Source organism: Oncorhynchus nerka, linkage group LG28 (genome assembly GCF_034236695.1).
Source record: "Oncorhynchus nerka isolate Pitt River linkage group LG28, Oner_Uvic_2.0, whole genome shotgun sequence".
Classification (NCBI taxonomy): Eukaryota; Metazoa; Chordata; class Actinopteri; order Salmoniformes; family Salmonidae; genus Oncorhynchus; species Oncorhynchus nerka.
The window spans coordinates 73,366,675-73,388,532 of record NC_088423.1 but is presented as its reverse complement, the minus strand read 5'-3'; the positions used below and the strand labels follow the sequence as shown (position 1 = coordinate 73,388,532).

At 42.8% G+C, this 21,858-nt stretch overlaps 1 protein-coding gene across 1 annotated transcript in view; it reads right to left on the bottom strand.

Annotated features, from left to right (window-relative positions):
* Positions 1-341: 341 nt before the first annotated feature.
* The window catches only part of LOC115113668 (protogenin A-like), a 48,135-nt gene continuing 26,618 nt past the window's right edge, over positions 342-21,858 (bottom strand). The window contains exons 11-19 of the mRNA XM_029641583.2: positions 8,515-8,610; positions 8,207-8,393; positions 6,911-7,038; positions 6,128-6,298; positions 5,144-5,320; positions 4,728-4,848; positions 4,455-4,596; positions 4,216-4,329; positions 342-4,086 (exon numbers count right to left, since the gene is read on the bottom strand). Coding sequence (XP_029497443.2) covers positions 3,691-4,086; positions 4,216-4,329; positions 4,455-4,596; positions 4,728-4,848; positions 5,144-5,320; positions 6,128-6,298; positions 6,911-7,038; positions 8,207-8,393; positions 8,515-8,610 — 1,532 coding nt within the window. The 3' untranslated portion in view covers positions 342-3,690. The remainder of the gene's footprint in view (positions 4,087-4,215; positions 4,330-4,454; positions 4,597-4,727; positions 4,849-5,143; positions 5,321-6,127; positions 6,299-6,910; positions 7,039-8,206; positions 8,394-8,514; positions 8,611-21,858) is intronic.

Here is a 21,858-nt window from a genome sequence, read left to right as displayed (position 1 = left end):
ATTTAACAGTGCTATTGCTTTGAAAATGACCCGAGTTGGGCAAAGCCCCATTGGCTTCACACTTCCCTATTTCCCCTATATGGACCCTCCAGGTAAGCCTCATGTGTCCCTTCCATGCCCCACACGCTGATACAATGGAGACCACCAAGTTCACCTTCAAGAATTAATAGCAAACAAAAATTCATGGCAATATGCATTGTGTGATCAACTATGGCAAATGTGTGAGTTACAAAGAAGGTTATTATAAAAACTACTGATACAAACAAATATTAGAGTATCATTATAAAACTATTAAACTGTATTAGAGTAACAATGAGGACAGACATACCAATACGTGCAAGAAAGTTCACATTGTATATTTTTATTTAAACTCAGATTCAGTCATTCTGAGAATAATTTGTTTAACTTATTTGGACAAGTAGGCTAACATTTTCGTCATGAAGAAAGTTGTAGTAAGGACCAAGGCTTGCCTGAATGTCTTGAAGAAAAGCTGTTGGTGTGTTATCAAAGAGCAAACAGAAAAAAGGAAAACAAAACATTAACACAAAACAATGACAAAAGGTACATTCAATTTCAAGGCCTGTGCCTGCTCTTACTATAACTTTGAAACACACCAATGCGAGTCTGTGTATTGGTTACACAGACTCTCAATGTTGTGTCCCAAAGCTACTCTCACTACAACTGTGAAGCAGCTGTGGGTTCCCCTGAGTTTAACTGTAAATGACCCACAGGGCTCCACCATTGCAGCTAAAGCCATCAGCACAGCCTTTACAGAAAAACGTGACTGCAGAAGGAAAGAGGACTCGGAGCACCAGAGAATTATGATTCACACCAAGTCCTCCACTTTATCCCTTTATATTCACATGTAAAAAAAGAAAAAAAAAAAGAGAACAACTCTTGAAATTAAAGAGACACAGGACTGGATCTGCATCACTCGTTCTTCCATCTCTTGCATAACACTGACCCCCTCTGACTATAGCATCCATCACATCTCTATCAAAAGCTGGAAGAGGAACCTGAGGTAGAAGACGATATATCACTTATCGGACATTCACAACCAATACAAGAATGCAGAACCCTCTCAAACATTCTGATTCTGAAAACATATATAAGAATGAGAACCCTATGGTTACTCTTTATCAAAATTGAAAAGATGAACAATACTGTTACTGCTCAATAATAACTTGTCTATTCCAGTTTTTAGTTGTTATCAGAGTTGGATTGCGGTCACTGGGCATTATAACAATGCAGAGGATTACACATGTAAATAAAAAGTAAAAACAACTAAAATATTCCATATACAATATGAACTTGACATTTTAACACAGCTTTTCAGACTAATGCTCATCTACAACAGTTTAAAGGGGTATTCACATTCGTATCAAAGATTAATACATTTTAGGCATCTAGGAAAAAACTAAATTCTGTTGGTACTTTCTCAAAACTGGGGTATACGAAACCCCATAGAAATAACAATAATATATATTTCTCCTCCAGTGAGGAAAACGTTAAAAAGAATGTAGAGAAATGTCTTTTTTGCTTCAATGACAAATAACAATGCACGTTTAAAAGCACTAACGGTGTACAACTTTCATCTTGGTTTGTGGTCTAATAGACACCCATTTATTAAGTAGTAATCAAAACCTAAATGGAGATAAAGCTTTTGGAACCATATAAAATGAGAAAATATCATGCAGAGATATGAGTCTAAATGGATCTTTTGCCAATGCGCAACAGTGAACTGAATTCTTTGGTATACATTGTTTGCCATTCAAAAGAAAGTAAAACTGATTGTGTCACACTTCTTGCAAACCGTCATCCTATTAGTTAGAAATCCGTTGATTGAAAATACTGTTGCAATGTAGGATGAGAATCAATATAATATACTGTATTTAGCTCTGCATATAATTTCCCCCTACAATGTACACATCTAGTTGCAACAGTAAAGCTCTAAAGAAAACCAATAATAGGGTGATTTGGTTAGTGTGCATGACATTGATTATTGTCATTTTAACCATTATCAAGGGTCTAAAATCCTGGGGGCACTTTCTGAGAGAACCCGCATCTCAACTCAGTTGGTCACAGAACGGGGGCACACATGTGCAAGGCGTTCAATTTTTGGTCTAATACATGAGAAAAAACTAAATGTAATTTTCCCAGGGGCCCACAGAGATCAAAAACAAACAGAGGGAGCAAACAATTACTTTGTATGATTAGCATCAGTCACCGCTGCACATTGGCTGTGATCAACAAATCAAACTAATCTGACAAGTGCTAAACTTATTTTTCTACTCTATGGTAAAGTATCAACTACTTAAAGAACAAAAAGGTAACTCAAATCTGTACTCAGTAGTACATAAACGTAGACAAAAATATATCTTTAGAGATAAAATGTTTTCTTGGTGTTCATTCACTTCCATCGCACTGATTTAACGCTTTTGGTTTTCAACAATCGTTCTTCACACTTCTCCCATCCCCATGTGTAAAAGAGCTGGACCTCAGATGGATCGGACTTTGGTATATGATCCTTTCTGTTTGTCTCCGACATCTGAGGGTCTCTTTCCCCATTAAGGCCATTTATAAAGCTTTTAAGGTCTGCTGTATTGAAATGCGTCGACACAAGCATTTTTGGTATGTTCTTTCCCAAAATAACCAAAAAGATAGCCTGCCATACCCCAGACACATAATTCCAACTGAATTCAAACAGGTTTTTCCACCCGTGAGTGGGGCATCACAAGGCTCTAAAACGTAACTGACAATGTTCTAGAGATACATTCATAACAGATCTATGGCAACTACCCTCTACAACGAACAGCTCAGCACTAAGAAGATACCCTGTCAGTCAACCATGGAACATTACACATGGCTTTTCAAATGTACTAAACCTAGTTCCCTGAGTTCAGGAGAATAATAACAACAAAATAATGCTTAAAAAGAGGTAGTATAAAACAGGAATTGCAAGGAAAACTGCACATTGACAACAAAAAATCTTAACCATTATTACCATGGATAACCTGAAAAGTGTCATACTGGCTTATTACTGAATTTCAGCAATTTATGTAGTAAATTGTACTGGCCCTTAATCTACCATAGCCAAGTAACCTGAGAAATAGTCCAATTAACCTGTGATAAAAATTCAACGACAAAGCTTTTAAGTGAGATCTGCAGTACCCTTACAATCCCGTACTTCATTACAAACAAGGAGGAAAATGAATACGGGACTAGTCTGACCTAGTAAAAACAAATTGCCATCAGGACGCATTAGTTGTTCCATAAAGGAAGAGACCCCTTCCATAACGCAGGTATAAGTCATTATCATTAAATATATAGTTGGAGTTTACCGAGAGGTAAACTGAGGTAGATAATCAGCAAAAGAAGGGCTCACTCTACACTTTGCTCCAGTGATAAACTCTTAAATAATGTCAGAAATGTAACAGTCACATTTCACATTTTTGACAATCTCTTGAAACATTCATGGTGGGTGAGATTTCTTTCAAATACATACAAACATTTAGAATAAAAATAAAATGAGTACACATTCACTAGAAGAAGATTCTTTGATAAAAATCACCAGAACCCAAACCAGAGCCCAGTTCTTCCAAAGACCTGGATTTTTGGATAACTGCTCATTGTCTTTTAGAACAGTGGAGTGAGTTTAGGGTTGAGAGGTTGATGGGAAGTCACAGACTGCTAGAGAGAAAGTGCAGGCTGGGAATTGTCTGGGGCCTGATCGTGATGATGGTTGCACGGTTTCTCCATGGAATCTCCAATCTCCAGGTCGAGGTGAGACTGCTCCCCCAGCTCACCCTCACTCTCCTGGGCAGGACTGCAGCCTGACCCCCCACTTTCCTCCTCTTTCAGAGACGCAGTGCGGTTGGTCATCTCTATGTCGTCGTGAGAGTAACGGCCCGAGTCGCCTGTCTCGTGGCTGCCGTCGCTGTTGGAGGAGCCCTCTGTGTCACCAGGTGGGCCAAACAGGACCTGCAGGGAGGTGGGCTGGTTGGGTGACGACAGAGACTCATCCTCGTAGCACAGCACTGTTGCTCCTGGCTGGTACGAGCAGATTCCATGGCTTTTCCTCTGGATCTGAGTAAGTAAGAAAGGGTGAACAAAGGGAATTCATATTGATAAAAGGAGGAATAGCTGCTGGTCACCTATTGTGTTCTATTTAAGTAATGTTATGTTACTTGAACACTTTTGTTTTATCTTTCTTACCTGGCTTTTCTTAGCATTCATTTTTTTCTGATTTCTGAAGGAAAACCATTTATTTTTCTTCTCAGTGATTGGATAAACTGGTCCAAGGCTATTGATGATCAAATTTGTTCCACCCTGGAAATTAAATGTGCAAATATCTGAATCAGTCTACATTGGTTATTTTCCATGTACTTTGGAGACATAATGCAAGAGGAAATGTTAGAGGAAAGGAAGGGCGTAATAGAGCCATATCCCCTTACCTTGGCATCAATGAAGTGGTCTGCTCTCATCATTGGCACCATGACATCAGGATTCTCAGCCTGGCCCTCAGAGCCCAGGTGGACCGAAGCAGAGGGGACCTGACCAGCCTCCTGCCTGATGGCTTTAGTAGCTGACGATTTCCTGTCAAACAATCCTACAATATTAATATAGAAATAACAGCAGAGGTTCTATCCAAACCAATGGGGCAGTCAGAAAAGTAATTTCATATCAAATGACAACAAAAATCACATTGAATCTGTTAAAATGGTTACCTGTTTTTGCCTCTGCAGACAAGGATGAAGGCACAGATGATGCAGATCAATGCAATGCAAACCCCCACGATGATCCCTGTCATTGACTTCTGGTCCAGGTGGTAGAAGCCACCAGAGAACACTGCAAGGCAGTTGTCACAAGTGATGAGACAGCCACTGGAGACATACACTCTTATCTAGGCTCTGTGTGGGTACTACATCTCCACACTGTATCAAAATCAATACAGCTGGCAATCACCTCCCCTGACATTCACAGAGATGTATTACAGTGTAAATAATTTAGCAGGAGACGAAGGCTGCAGGCCAAGCTATTGAATTTGAATTACATCTAGTAGGTCAAGTGACGACAACAAGAGGAATCCTGTCATGAAAGTCAATGAAAGAAAGACCAAGTATGCACCACATTAGTCACTAACCTGTAGCTGAGCCATGGGAGCGCCTGGGGTTGTGACCAGAGGTGGAGCCATCGCTCTGCACGGCCAGTTCCACGGTGTGTGAAAACGGCCCGTCTCCCATATCGTTGGACGCAGACACCTTGACCAGGTAGATGTTCCCCGGCTGTAGGTTCTCCAGTAGAGCCATGGTGATGCTCCCTATCAACGAGAAATAAGTGATTAGTGACCTATGTCAACCCATTTGAGCCTCCGCAATAAAAGGAAATGGACATGTGAATATTGTTTCAACACACTGCGGTGTTGCCATTTACTGCCCCCCCCCCCGCCCACCACCACCCAGCTCCACTGAGGTGAGGTCTCAGCAGTAACGGTTGGGGTGACAGGGTTGATTTACAGTGGTGGGGGGCTGGAGCAAGGCAGGATGGCTTTGTGAACAGCCTCACTTTTGACCCCCTCACCTGTGGCTTAGAAGGAAAGATCAGATGCCTCACATTTCCTGGAGTCATCTGCTCCCAATTACGCCTATGCTACCCAGAATCTGTGTTCTTTACCCAGGAGCTGGACACTCTCACAGCTGGCCAGTATTACTTACTGCCACACGTCAGGCCTTTGGGTACACAAAGCATATGTGTGTGTTGCTATGGCCACATTAACTATATGGTAGTAGTCCATAGTGACTACAGCACTCTTGACCAGTGTGTTTCAGGTTGAATGATTATAATCTTGAGAATGAGAATATTGGACCTAAAGCCACAAAGACAGATGCTACCCAATGCTAAAAAAACAACTAAGTATATAATCCATCCTTTGATAAGACAACTGGAGGGGGTTATCTAAGAACAACCAGAGATCTCAAGGACTAGTAACAAATACAGAAATGGAATGGAGGAAGAAATTAGTTGATTTCCAATGGCCTGTATGGTGTGGAGCTGGGGCAGGGCTCTTTGTCTCTGCAGCCCAGTTTAGGCTGCAGCTACTCTCTCTATTTCTCCCTCTTTGGCTCACCTTCTCTCTGCAGCACCTTCCACTCTCCAGCTACCCAGGCCTTCCTGGAAGCGTAGAGGATGGTATAACGTGTCACCGCCAAGTTGGGCTCATCTGGAAGTTTCCATGACACCAGCGCTGTGTCGCCCTCGATCAGAGTCACTTTCACACCTGACGGTGGCAGAGTAGGTGCTGAGGAGGAAAAAATGCCAGTTTTACCCCTGAGGCTAAATCGCTGATGAAGATGTACAACTGTCATATATACAATTTTAAAAATGGATCTTCGTAACTGGTAATGAGTTAAGGAATACTGAAAATGTAAGTTTGAACCAGGGCCTACACCATAGCGACATTTCAATCAGAGTAGGTTCTTTGATGTCACTCAAAAGGACAACTATATCTCACAAGCTATGGCCCTTGCTTATGATCCCTTTCCCTAGAGATGTGTAATAATGCAGTGAGAGTGAGCATATAGACTACTGAGCAGTTCAATGAATTTTCTCCTGTGTCTTTCTCATCCTTTCATGAGCAAAACACCATTGGAGGGAAAATGAGAGCTCATTGGCAAGGATCTGTCAAGTGATTGCGCTCTAGTTGTGATTTGTTTGCAGAACGCAGAGCCTTATGGATACGTGACTGCGAGAGTCCTGGTGACATAAGCAGTCTTAAGACACTGGAATTATTGTGCCTAAGTATTCTATTTCAGTAGGCTAGGAAATACCATCGGAGCCCAAAAAAGGGTGAGAGAATATTCTATTCATCTATACAGCATGTGCTGCTGTATGAAGCCATGTTGGTGCTCACCTTCAGGCAGAGTGCTCTGGTAGACCACAGGGCTCCAGGGGCTGGACAGTTGGTCAAGGTGCAGGCGGACTGCAAACTCATATCTGGTGTTGGGCTCTAAGTCCGGGACCAGAATGTTCTTCTCAGCACTGTAGAGGAGAACCACAGTGATAAAAATGAATTTACAGTTGAAGTTGGAAGTTTACATAGCCAAATACATTTAAACTCAGTTTTTCACACTGCCTGACATTTAATCCTAGTAAACATTTCCTGTCTTTGGTGATCCTATTTATTTTAAGAATGTGAAATGTCAGAATAATAGGAGAGAGAATGATTTATTTCAGCTTTTATTTCTTTCATCACATTCCCAGTGGGTCAGAAGTTTACATACACTCAATTAGTATTTGGTAGTATTGCCTTTAAATTGTTTAACCTGGGTCAAACGTTTCAGGTAGCCTTCAGGCCCATTCCTCCTGACAGAGTTGGTGTAACTGAGGCCTCCTTGCTCGCACACGCGTTTGCGGTTCTGCCCACAAATTCTCTATATGATTGAGGTCAGGGCTTTGTGATGGCCACTCCAATACCTTGACTTTGTCCTTAAGCCATTTTGCCACAACTTTGGAAGTATACTTGGGGTCATTGTCCATTTAATAGACCCATTTGTGACCAAGCTTTAAACTTCCTGACTGATGTCTTGAGATATTACTTCAATATAGCCACAGAATTTTCCTACCTCATGATGCCATCTATTTTGTAAAGCGCAAAGAGGCCCTGAGTTTGAAGGTAGGCCTTGAAATACAACCACAGGTACACCTCCAATTGACTCAAATGATGTCAATTAGCCTATCAGAAGCTTCTAAAGCCATGACATCATTTTCTGGAATTTTCCAAGCTGTTTAAAGGCACAGTCAACTTAGTGTATGTAAACTTCTGACCCACTGGAATTGGGATACAGTGAATTATAAGTGAAATAATCTGTCTGCAAACAATTGTTGGAAAAAGTACTTGTGTCATGCACAAAGTAGATGTCCTAACCAACTTGCCAAAACTATAGTTTGTTAACAACAAATTCAACAAATTTGTTGAAAAGCAAGTTTTAATGACTCCAACCTAAGTGTATGTAAACTTCCGACTTCAACTGTATACTGTAATATGGAGATTATTAATCAGATCCAATACTTTGGCAATTGACCTGCAAATTCTTAAATCTGTACTAAGTGCCATCCTGAGTTCTATGACCATACTAAGCACCCTCTATCCAGTTAAATGACTATGTGCATGGAGTATGAAGAGGAAGGTATTATATAGGACACTTACGTCTGCAGGTAGAGTACCAGGGAGGCGTTCTGAAGGCCCACAGGGTTACAGCGGATGGTGTAGTTGACGATCTGGCTGGAGGTGAAGGCTGGACGCCCCCAGTGGAGGAACACGGCAGACGAGCTGTTGGCCTTGGCATACACGTGGTGAGGGGGTGGCGGAGGGGGCACCATACGATCACGGACCGCTGATACACACAGGGAAAAAAAGAATGCTAGAGGTATTCATGCATCGAAGGATTGATAACTTATCATAACTATCATCTATCATTATAGACAATGGTTGCTTGCATTAAGTGAAGAACTTACAGACACATCCAGGGGTGCTGATAGTCTGGTCTGCCTGGTAGCCATCTCCCATGAAACTGAACGCCAGGAGCTTCACATGGTACTTCTTCCTTGGGTCTAAAAATAACAACATTTACATATCTTTCACTGTAAACCTATGGGTATAGTATACATCATATCATAGACATTCACCTCAAATTGACCAATGTGACCTACAGTGGAAGTGACTGTCTGTCCACTGGGGGGCATTACACTGAACCAGAGGCTGTGTGATTTCTCCAACCAGTAGGCTGTGAGAGTGCTGGATCAGAAAGAGAATGGCTGAGAGGTCATTGAGGTTTGGCTGAGAGGTCATTGAGGTTTGGCTGTGGAGCTCTGCGACAGATGCTGAGTGCTGGGAGCCCAGTCCCTAGGTCAGTTCCTGCCCTTCTCAGGGCAATGAGGCACACAATAGAGGAGCTCCTCTATCCATCACTCTGCCTTTTCAGGGAGAATAGGGGAACCCTTCCCCCACCCAGGGCTGCTGGCCAGTGGTCAGTCCTATTCAGTTCCAGGACAGGGGGGTTAAACCACAAGACAATGCCCCCCCTAGGAAAGACAGAGCGGTCAATCACATGGCCAGAGTCAGTGGCCTTACAGACCCCAGGTAGAACAAACGCTGCTAAGTTAAATGTTCTCTCTGTACCCAACAGGCCACTGATAAAAAGTTCAGGCCAAACACTATCCAAATGTTTCACTTCATATCTGCATTGATTGGTTAATTTGTCTCCTAGACTACAATCTCTTGTCATCCTGGAATAACCAGGTTACTGTGCATGACATATTCAGATAAGGAGGATAGGGTTGGAAAGTTAATACTTCATCATATTATTGTGTTATTACCCTGTTTTGTGCGTAACAATAGTATAGCTGTATTGGGTGAACCGGCTGCAGTGTATTAAAATATCATTACACAGGCAATTACAGGAAGCTCCTGCTCCAACCATGAGGACCTTGCTGAAATAGCTGAGGATCTATCAAACTAATGGCTTACAGCCTCTTATGAATTCCAAGGCTCTTCAATATGTCAGCCATCATTACACACACAGTAGGCAGAGGAATCTGAGCAAATTATCTTCAATCTGTGAGTGCTTATTCAATACGTTTATTTTGAAAACCCTGGGACATATTGATTTGCATTTCAGTCATCAGTTGTCGAAACAGCACTGAAATACAGTCTAGTCTAGAGGGAAATGAACTACTGCACGGCCGTACATGAGATCTTACAGCACATCATAGGCCTACGTAAGAGGCTGTGGGGGGGTGTAAGTGTAGTAGGCTGTATAGAACGTCACCTATACTTTACAGAATTATACAGCTAGATTGCAGTACTTCATGAGAAGATGTACAGGTACTAATAACATAACTAGTATCAGTGGAATAGTGAGCACCAGTAACCGAAAGGTTGCTGGCTCGAATCACCGAGCTGACAAGGTAAAAATCTGTTGTTCTGTCCCTGAGCAAGGCAGTTTACCCACTGTTCCCCGGGCTCCGAAGACGTGGATGTCGATTAAGGCAGCCCTCCGCACCTCTCTGATTCTGAGAGGTTAGGTTAAATGCGGAACACATATTTCAGTTGAATGCATTCAGTTTTACAACTGACTAGGTATCCCCCTTCCCTTTCGCCATGGAACAGTAATGCAGTGAAGAACATGACCACTAGGTTGTGCTCCAGGACACATACGTTGAGAGGAGCACAGGAGTGTGGATACAAACTGAAGTCATGCCTATCCTCAGTTCCAGTCACCGAAGCAGTCATTTATGAGTTCTACGTTACTTACAGTTTCTGGCATCATGTCTCAGAGACAAATAAAAGGTAGTCAGTTAAAAAATGTATTGTTTTTTGCCCTACCACTACACAGCTGATTCAAATAACCAAAGCTTGATGATAAGTTGGAACCAGCTGTGTAGTACTAGAGCAAAAAAACTAAACATGTACCCAAGAGGGGCCCCAGGACCGAGTTTAGGAAACCTTAAATTAGACGATCTAAACCCAAGGGTAACCCATGTTGTTCATCTGACAAACTGCTAGAGGATCATATTCACTGCATGTGTGTGAACATATATGTTGTAATGGTGAGCAGGCTCTATATCTTCAAAAGAGTTGAACAGTTCAAAAAGCAATTACAGTCATTGTGAAAAATCCAACCACTTTGTTGAACAACCATCTCATCATGTTTACTATGCTCCAGAGTTAAAACAACTGTTTTTTCTAGGATCGGTCTGAGAGCCTTGAGGGTCCAGAGGGTGGAGTCAGGGCTGTGGGAGGCAGGGGGATGGGCAGGAGGATTGTCCGAGGGGTGTGGTTTGAGCCACTAAGACCCCTAGCCCCGAAGAGTTTCAATGGAGCCAGCAGGTCAGGCCTAGATAAAACTCAGAAGGAATCTGAGGTCATGGGTGTGGAATACGAGTTGAGCCTCTTTTTTTCTCTCTCAGAATCAGTGTCCTTTCTCTGGTCCCTAAGCCTTAATGGGGAAAGATAAAGAAGGGACTTGCAGGAGGGGAGAAAAACTACTTAAAAGTGTCTTAAAAACGATGTGGTATCCTCTATAGATTAGATACAACAGCTTAGAATTGGATCAAAGGAAATATTACTGATAATATGATTGCATAAAAATACGAAGATTCTCTCTTTATTTTTCTACATTATAGATGGGTCAATGACTAGGCTACTGTAGTAATTTGTTACAGAAAACATTTAGTTATGCTAATGAGTTATTGTTTGTTGAAAACAACAATATGAAAATAGCTGCACATATTTGTTAGGTTCCTATATCTTTACTTTCTCTAGTAAAAGACAATGAATTAGTGTACACTAGCATAGCTCCCTCCTGTCCCATGTCCACAGTCAGGCTGGCCAGCTTTGGACAGTCCCAGAGGCTTTTGTTCAGCCCCAGTGTCCATCTATGAAGAGGAGCAGTCAGGGTCTCAGTCCCACCCCTGCCCAGCCACACAGCACAATGGGCCTGTAGTAATTACGCAGGAGAGGGGCTGCGAGAGGGGGCAGGCTTTGACATCTGGGCCATGACCTTTGACATGGAATCTGGGCAAGCTAAATCCTGCCAAAGGAGGGGTTATGGACACTGCTCTTAAGGGGTGGGGGTGGGGGTGGAGAAGCAGGGGAACTGAGTAGAAAAGGGGGAAAAAACACCAAGAGACAAAAATAATAAGTCACTTAATAGGTGATGATAAATAGTGCCAATAGGAATAAATGGTGAAGCGAGAGAGCAGAACTCTTCAATGGGCAATTTCATAGCCGATATAATGAAAGCATGATTAGATATGGCGAGCTCAATTGTTCAGCTTAACTGCTCTTTGTAACCGAGGAGTGACCTAAGGTTATACTTTGTTTTCTGACCTAGAATAAATTCAGAACTTGCAAATGTGATTGAACTTCCAAAAGGAAATGTATTGAGGTGTTAATTTTAAAATCTGTGAGTAATACACATGGTTTGGGTAAGGTTATCAGGGATCTCCATGGTTGAAGATAAGAGGTGTCCACACAAACCTCCCCCTCTGTATGGAGTCAACCATGCTTGCACTAACCGCCAACCCTGGTCAAAAGGAAATGTGTGTTAGCCCTGGCTCATTCAACAACACCAAATCCCTCACAAAGATAAGATATGCTTCAGTTGCCACATAATAATGGGCAATAATCCCCCTGTGTGTAGATTCAAGGCCAAATGTTTCTTCTTAGATATCACAAAAACAAACATCACTCAAACTTGTTGTGCCTTACTCACTTTGCTTGAGAAAAGTTCATAACTAATTTCCTCAGAATAATACACAATCTGCCTAACCCTGCCATTGCTTAAAGATACACCAAAGTGAAGCTGGTTCATTTTCCCGTCAAGCCTGTTGGGTTAATCTTGCAAGGCTTTGCTCTCCCCATAAATTATGATGCCAGTTTGTATTTGAGGGGAAATTCTTGAGCTGTTTGTGGTCACCTGATTTTTTTTTACAGCCGTTTTGCAGATCCTGCAGGCCCCAAAGGCTTTGTTCTGCCCTGAGAATGGCCCCCCAGACCACAGCAAGAAGGGTCTGAGCCAGAGCCATAAATGTCAACTCCCACACTGATCCACAAAGCAGCATATATCATAGGGGGAGCACATATCTCCCTCTGAGAGATTGAGCGAGACACACACACACAGTTTATTGATGTAGTGGGCTCACTAATACCCATCTATCTTTTATCTGACACCAGGCATGCAATAACTAATGTTTTCCCAGAGAAAAGACCACTCCACGATGGGCAAGGTGGCCCCAAGCTATGAGATAAATCTACTACCGTACACCCAGTCCTGGTGCCAACAGGTATGGGAGGTATGTCAACCATGACTATGCCACAGGAAGAATAAACATGAATGGGAGGGCCTCAGTATTTCAACACCATGTCATTTATACACTGAGCTACAACCTTTCACATTCCTAACTTAGAGAGCCCTTTCAGTCATGTGGAATGGTCTTAAGAGATCATTTAGTAATAGCCAGAGCAGAGCTGGTCTGTTTCTACTACAGATTCAGAACTCAACCACGTCTTTTTTTCTGTTAGAGAGGTATGTTATTTGTGCACTTTAGAGCAGCATTGACTCAATAATACAGTAACGGTTGGCTTGTTGTCTTTACCACATCAAAGCTAAGTGAATTTAGGTCCCAGGGATCTGAAATACTTATCAAGTCACTCAGTGAGATTGGTGTTGTTCATAATCCCTGACTGATCGAACACATTCTCTAGTCTGTGTGTGGTTTCCAAACCCGTGTGACTGTCATAAGTCACAAGTGTCCTTGGGTGAAGTAAAGAGTTAAATCCTCTGTTAATTGCATTACTATCAGAGACATTACAGCGTAATCCTTTATCCTAGATAAAATCCAATTAATATTTTAATTGCTGCTCCATGTTGCTCTCTACTTCAGACATGCCATGGAGGGTAAATAATATTATTATGAGAAGTATCCAGAGTGTTTTCTAATGGATAAAACGCTTAATCAATTCAATAGTAAGTAGGCTGATTAAAAGTCAGTTAGAAAACAATGTCCTATCGGGCACAATATGTATACCACTGTTTATGTTTGTTATGTGACTGGTTGTTTTCTTGGTTGCAGAGCAGCCACCTCTGCTCATCAGGATAGTTTATTAAGGAACATAAGTCATGGTTTGTCACTCAAACAACAGTGAACAAAATCAATAGGGAAATGCCCTTTCCCACTGCTGTTCTGTCCTTGGAAGGTTAAATCAAGACAAGGCAAACATGGACATTAAAGCGGACCCAAATTGTTGAGAACACCCCGTTTTAATTCAAATACCCTGTTTGGAGATGTGGGTCACCTCCACGAAAATAAAAAAATACTTAACGTTACACTTCTCATATTGGTTTATTATCTATGTCACACTAAACTGACCAAAGCATATATCCGAAGGGAAAGCTGAGTCAAGTCAGTATTTTTATCTGAAGCTGTCTCTCTGCTTAACGCGCCACTTACTGAAATCAACGTTGTAAAAATGTGGTGCCATGGACATGAACTGAAATCGAACCTAAACCTCTCTGACACTGACAGTAATACGTGACAAATTCAACTGCTGTGTCTCCTCTCCAACAGGAAGTCTCTCCCCTGAGGGGGGAAACCTTAGGGAAGATAAATGAGATGCATACTTCTCTTCAACATGTCATACTACAAGTCACATTCCATGGATACAGTGGGGCAAAAAAGTATTTAGTCAGCCACCAATTGTGCAAGTTCTCCCACTTAAAAAGATGAGAGAGGCCTGTAATTTTCATCATAGGTACACTTCAACTATGACAGACAATGAGAAGAAAAAAATCCAGAAAATCACATCGTAGGATTTGTAATGAATTTATTTGCAAATTATGGTGGAAAATAAGTATTTGGTCACTTCTACAAACAAGCAAGATTTCTGGCTCTCACAGACCTGTAACTTACATTTAACATTTAAGTCATTTAGCAGACGCTCTTATCCAGAGCGACTTACAAATTGGTGCATTCACCTTATGACATCCAGTGGAGCAGCCACTTTACAATAGTGCATCTAAATCTTTTAAGGGGGGTGAGAAGGATTACTTTATCCTATCCTAGGTATTCCTTAAAGAGGTGGGGTTTCAGGTGTCTCCGGAAGGTGGTGATTGACTCCGCTGTCCTGGCGTCGTGAGGGAGTTTGTTCCACCATTGGGGGGCCAGAGCAGCGAACAGTTTTGACTGGGCTGAGCAGGAACTGTACTTCCTCAGTGGTAGGGAGGCGAGCAGGCCAGAGGTGGATGAACGCAGTGCCCTTGTTTGGGTGTAGGGCCTGATCAGAGCCTGGAGGTACTGAGGTGCCGTTCCCCTCACAGCTCCGTAGGCAAGCACCATGGTCTTGTAGCGGATGCGAGCTTCAACTGGAAGCCAGTGGAGAGAGCGGAGGAGCGGGGTGACGTGAGAGAACTTGGGAAGGTTGAACACCAGACGGGCTGCGGCGTTCTGGATGAGTTGTAGGGGTTTAATGGCACAGGCAGGGAGCCCAGCCAACAGCGAGTTGCAGTAATCCAGACGGGAGATGACAAGTGCCTGGATTAGGACCTGCGCCGCTTCCTGTGTGAGGCAGGGTCGTACTCTGCGGATGTTGTAGAGCATGAACCTACAGGAACGGGCCACCGCCTTGATGTTAGTTGAGAACGACAGGGTGTTGTCCAGGATCACGCCAAGGTTCTTAGCGCTCTGGGAGGAGGACACAGTGGAGTTGTCAACCGTGATGGCGAGATCATGGAACGGGCAGTCCTTCCCCGGGAGGAAGAGCAGCTCCGTCTTGCCGAGGTTCAGCTTGAGGTGGTGATCCGTCATCCACACTGATATGTCTGCCAGACATGCAGAGATGCGATTCGCCACCTGGTCATCAGAAGGGGGAAAGGAGAAGATTAATTGTGTGTCGTCTGCATAGCAATGATAGGAGAGACCATGTGAGGTTATGACAGAGCCAAGTGACTTGGTGTATAGCGAGAATAGGAGAGGGCCTAGAACAGAGCCCTGGGGGACACCAGTGGTGAGAGCACGTGGTGAGGAGACGGATTCTCGCCACGCCACCTGGTAGGAGCGACCTGTCAGGTAGGACGCAATCCAAGCGTGGGCCGCTTCTTTAAGAGGCTCTTCTGTCCTCCACTCGTTACCTGTATTAATGGCACCTGTTTGAACTTGTTATCAGTATAAAAGACACCTGTCCACAACCTCAAACAGTCACACTCCAAACTCCACTATGGCCAAGACCAAAGAGCTGTCAAAGGACACCAGAAACAAAATTGTAACCCTGCACCAGGCTGGGAAGACTGAATCTGCAATAGGTAAGCAGCTTGGTTTGAAGAAATCAACTGTGGGAGCAATTATTAGGAAATGGAAGACATACAAGACCACTGATAATCTCCCTCGATCTGGGGCTCCATGCAAGATCTCACCCCGTGGGGTCAAAATGATCACAAGAGGGGAGCACGTGATGCCGCGAAGCTGAGCAGACGTTGACAAACCAAGCTCTTCAAAGTTATTCTATTTTTACCTAAATAACAACGTTGAAACAATATTCTAACATCGGCTGATAAATTGTCAAGTACTTACCTTCCCAAAGAGCCATGGACCTCCGACCGAGAGGCAAGAAGGACGACCAAAACGTTGTTGATTCCCAAGATAACGATAACGCTACAGCTAGCAAGATTAGCATTAGCCCTCATAACTCAGACGACAGTTCCAGACTGTTGCTCTCAGTAGCCTCTTGCGAGCCTGCCGACATGCTGGCTACTCTCCTCCGGGAAATTCAGGATGGTAACAGAGGTCTTTCTCTGAAAATTGATAAGAAATCGGCTGAACTCCATTCTTCCATTGACGACCTGAAATCCTCCATGAATGATCTCCTTTTGAGAACGACTGAGGCAGAGTTGCGCATTAGCACAGTTGAAGATACCATCGCTAGACACGACCAGGTCTTGATACAACTGCAAAAGGACAATGCCTACCTCAAAAACAAGGTAGATCAGATGGAGAACCAGAGTAGACATAGTAATATCCGTGTGGTGGGATTGAAAGAGGACAGCGAGGGCCGTGACCCGGTCCGTTTCTTCACTCAATGGATCCCGGAGGTCCTAGGCATAATCAACTTCACCAAGCCGCTGGAAATCGAACGCGCCCACAGAACATCAGCGCCGAAACCCCGGCCAGATTTGCCCCCCACGAGCCGTCCTGATCAGGTTCCTCCGTTTCCAAGACAGAGAGAAGATACTGCAACTCGCAAGAGCCAAAGGGGACATCACCATCGCTGGAAAGAGGGTCAGCCTTTTCCCAGATATGAGCGCGGATCTCGCCAGACGTCGCAAGCAGTTCAGACCTGCCGCCAAAGCACTGAAGGAGAAGAACATCACCGGCTACCTCATCCACCCTGCGCGGAAAAAAGTTCAGTACAAAGGCCGAAGCCATCTCTTCAACACACCGGGAGAAGTGCACACTTTTCTCAAAGAACTGAGCAACGTCTGAGCCAGGACGGTCTCTCTGGGGGATAAAATTCAGTTCGTTTGTTTTCTCTTATCCGGATTGAACTGCTGGTATCTCCCGGTCACTATAATTGATTTGTACATGTTCAACTAACCGTATCTTCCCGGGGTGAGTTCTATTACATTTACAGGAGAGTATATTTTGGTTTAGTCCATATCTACTGGGCGAAGCAATAAGTGGGTTTAGGCCCACTGCTTTCCCCCTCATTTATGTTAATCTTCCGAAAAGAGACTCAAGCATCCCTTACCGTGGGCAGTAAATATTCAGCCATAAATATCTATTCACAACGTTTGTTTTCAATTTAGAGAGCTCACAGGTTTTAGTTTATGCCAAGGTTTAGCTAGTAAGAGCAATATGGAAAGCGAGCAGCAACGTATCTCTACAAGTGTATTCATGTTTGATTGTTGGGATTGTTGTTTTAGTCTGACAATCGGGGTGGGTGGGATTTTTCTTCTTTTTTTCTTCCTTTTTTCTGTTTATTGTTTCCTTCCTAAAGAGACACACAGGTCACTTTTGTGCTCAAACCAAAGTTGAAACATTTACTAATTATCTGCATATGATAGATTTCTATTCAGTTACATATTTGAAACCCAACCTATGCTTAATCCACTAAAATATGTCACATTCAACGTAAAAGGTCTTAACAGCCTGATTAAAAGGAAAAGAGTCTATACATACCTTAAGAAATTAAAGGCTGACATTGTGTTTTTACAAGAAACACATCTTACAGCCAGTGAACACAAGAAATTGAAGAGGGAATGGGTAGGACAAGTTTTTGCATCCTCTTAACTCCAAAGCAAGAGGAACTGCAATTTTGATAAGTAGACACATCCCCTTCTGCGTCAACAACACCATCTCTGATCCCTCTGGCAGGTTTGTTTTGGTGCAGGGGCATATGTTTTCAGAGTCTTGGACCCTATTGAATATTTATGCTCCTAACTTCGATGACCATATGTTTATTCAGAATGTCTTCCTTCAGGTTGCTCAAGCACCACCAGGATGGCTACTGGTTGGAGGAGATTTTAATTTTTGCTTAGATACAGTTCTTGATAGGTCTTCTGATAAACCCTCACTTCTTACCAAAGCCGGCAAGCTCACCATGTCATTCATGAAAGATCTCAATTTACTAGACATCTGGAGACAGTTGCACCCACAGGATAGGAACTACTCTTTTTATTCACACCCACACACACGCATAGATAACTTTTTACTTTCGACACAACTGTTTCATAGAGTGTTAGATGTCGAGCATCTCCCCAGATTGCTTAGTGACCATTCTCCTCTGGTATTATCAATCTCCATTCCTACCAAGGTAAATGGAGCATATAGATGGAGACTAAATTCTACACTCCTAAAGCAACCTGAATTGTGTGCATTCATCAAAGAGCAGATCAATATTTTTACTTTGACAAACAAACCCTCTGCTCCTGACAGCTTCATTCTTTGGGACACATTGAAGGCCTATCTGAGGGGACAGATTATTTCCTATACTAAAGGGCTGAAGAAAAAACACGGTGCGGAACTGAGTGCCCTTGAATCTGAAATCTCTGAGCTAGAGAAAACCTACCAAAGAGGCCCGACTAAAGATCTATACAGGCTTTTGGTAAATAAAAAACTTAAATATAATATTCTGAACACATATCAAGCTGAGAGGGCCATCACTAAATCAAAACAGCGTTATTATGAGCTTGGAGAGAAAGCTCACAAAGTATTGGCATGGCAACTGAAAGCAGAGGAAAGTAAGAGGACAATTAATGCCATAGAAACTCTTACTAATGAGATATCTTTCGAACCTACTGAAATTAATAATACTTTTAAGAAATACTATGAAGACCTCTACACTTCCCAATCAAGCGATGATCTATCAGAGATCGACTCCTTTCTCTCCTCTCTCAACCTCCCATGCCTGTCAGGGGAAGACAGCGAGCGCCTGAGTGAACACTTCAGTTCCTGAATTATTGGAGGCCATTAAATCCTTACCTTCTAATAAATCTCCTGGGGAGGATGGCTTCCCTACAGAGTTCTATAAAGAATTTAGGGAGCTGTTGGTCCCCTACCTTATGGAGGTACTTAAAAAAGCCAGAGAAGACAACTGCTTTCCAGAGTCCTTCTCTCAAGCAGTGATTACTGTAATCCACAAGAAAGGGGAAAACCCGCTAAAGTGCGCCTCCTATAGACCAATCTCTCTCCTTAACACAGATTGTAAACTGGTCACCAAGATGCTATCTAAGAGACTGGAGTCATGTCTTCCCCTGTTGGTCAACCCAGATCAGACTGGCTTCATAATTAATAGATTGTCCTCCAATAATCTCAGAAGGTTCTTTGATATAATTCACCTTGCTAACAAAAACAAAATACCTAGTGTCGCAGTCTCCCTCGACGCTGAAAAGGCCTTTGATAGGGTTGAATGGCCATACCTCTTTCGCGTCTTGGAAAAGTTTGGTTTAGGTACCGTGTTTGTAAATTTGATAAAATCACTCTACAAATCTCCTAAAGCTAGGATTGCTACCAATGGGATTACTTCCTCCTCTTTCCCTCTTTATAGGGGGAACAGACAAGGTTGCCCAATTAGCCCCCGCCATCGAACCGTTGGCTGAGGCTATTAGAACGTGCTCTGACATACATGGCTTTGAGGTGGGCCCCATACCCATAAATTATCACTCTTTGCGGACGACCTTATCTTATTTCTAACCAACCCAGAACACTCCCTCTCTCACTTGCAGATCCTACTACAGTGTTATAGTTCTTTCTCTGGATATAAGGTCAATTTTGATAAAAGCGAAATCTGTCTTTGACCATCATACCATCAAGCACAAGTTTCCTTTTAGATGGTCGCCTATGGGCTTCACATATTTGGGCATAATGGTGGATGGTAATCTGAACAACCTCTATAAACTCAATCTGGCCAGTTTGTTGCAAAAGGTGGAGGTTGACCTTTGTAAATGGATGGACTTACCTCTCACTCTACTGGGTAGAATCAATGTAATTAAAATGAATGTCCTGCCCAGGTCTCTCCCTAATGTCCTGCCCAAATCTCTCCCTATCCCTGTTCCCGCAGCATTTTTTTCCTCTCTCGACAAGCTGACCAGACGGTTTATCTGGCACGGCAAAACCCCTAGGGTTGGCCTGGATAAACTGACCCTTGATTACAGTCAAGGGGGCTTAAACCTCCCCAATTTTAGAATGTACTACTGGGCTGCACAGTCTAGGTTTCTGGCTCAGAGGTTTGACAATGGTCCCTCTCCCTCATGGTTGAACATTGAAAAGCTTGAGGTAAATGATGACACTGGGGCAGATTTGTTTTACAAATGGGACAGAAAATCTATAAAAACCATCACAGACAACCCTTTAACCATACATTCTGTCCTGGCATGGTGCAAACTGCATGAGCTGTTCGGACGAGGGGGATTCCTTTCCCCTAAAACCCCTTTATGGAACAATAGATTGATCCCTATGTTTTTCCAGAACAGTAACTTTAGACCATGGTCTGATAAGGGGATCACTCTTCTAGAACATTGTTACGAGGAGGGAGTTCTTATGTCTTTTGATCAGCTGAAACAGAAATACCACTTGCCTAACAGGGACTTCTTTAGCTAACTACAACTACGAAACTTTATTAGGGTGACTCTCAAGGGACAATGGAACCTACCTAAGATGACACCTATTGAACAACTCTGCCACGCAGACCAACCACTGTTCAAGACCATTTCCCGTGTTTACAATGCTCTTATGTCAGGACTAACACTGCCTGGGCTAGATAAACCCCGACTTAGATGGGAGAAAGATCTGGGTATTGATCTTGATGAGGATCTATGGAGTGACCTATGCAGGGATGGGGTTACATCCACATTGAACTCCAGATACAGACTGATCCAGTTTAATTTCCTCCATCAGCTCTATATCACCCCATCTAGACTGCACAAGTTCAACGCAGATATCTCCTCCCTATGTTTTAGATGTGGCTCAGATGAAGGAACATTCCTCCATTCCACTTGGCAGTGTTCAAAACTACACGGTTTCTGGCAGGGGGTATGCAATACCATATCCTCAATTCACGGGGTTGCATTCCCTTTAGACCCGGAGGTCTGTCTACTGGGTAACTTTACTAACACCAATCTTAGGCAAAGCCATACTATAAAGCTAACAGAAATATTGCTAGCGATTGCCAAGAAATGTATTGCCTTGAAATGGAAATTGGATTCCTCCCTGCCAGTTGCAATGTGGCTATCGGAAGTTAATAGTTGTATCCCTTTGGAGAAAATCACTTACTGCTTGAGGAATAAGTTAAAGACATTTTACAGAATTTGGCAACCTTTTATTGACTATATGGAGAATCTCCCCCCACATCTCATTGATTGAATCTATATATAATCCTCACATAATGTTTCACACGTAACGTATAATATGTAGCCTACGGCAGGTGATCCAATGTCTCGTTATTTTTATTTTTTAAATATTTTTTTCCCTTATTGTATGTTTGTTTATATAATTATAATTATATTTTATTTTTGTTACGCTCGTCTGTTACTGTCACTTTGTCCTATCGTTGTCTAATATCTTTTCACTTTTGTTTTGAATGTTCTTAATTGGAAAATGCAAAAATAAAATATATAAAAATTTAAAAAATGATCACAAGAACGGTGAGCAAAAATCCCAGAACCACACGGGGGGACCTAGTGAATGACCTGCAGAGAGCTGGGACCAAAGTAACAAAGCCTACCATCAGTAACACACTATGCCGCCAGGGACTCAAATCCTGCAGTGCCAGACGTGTCCCTCTGCTTAAGCCAGTACATGTCCAGG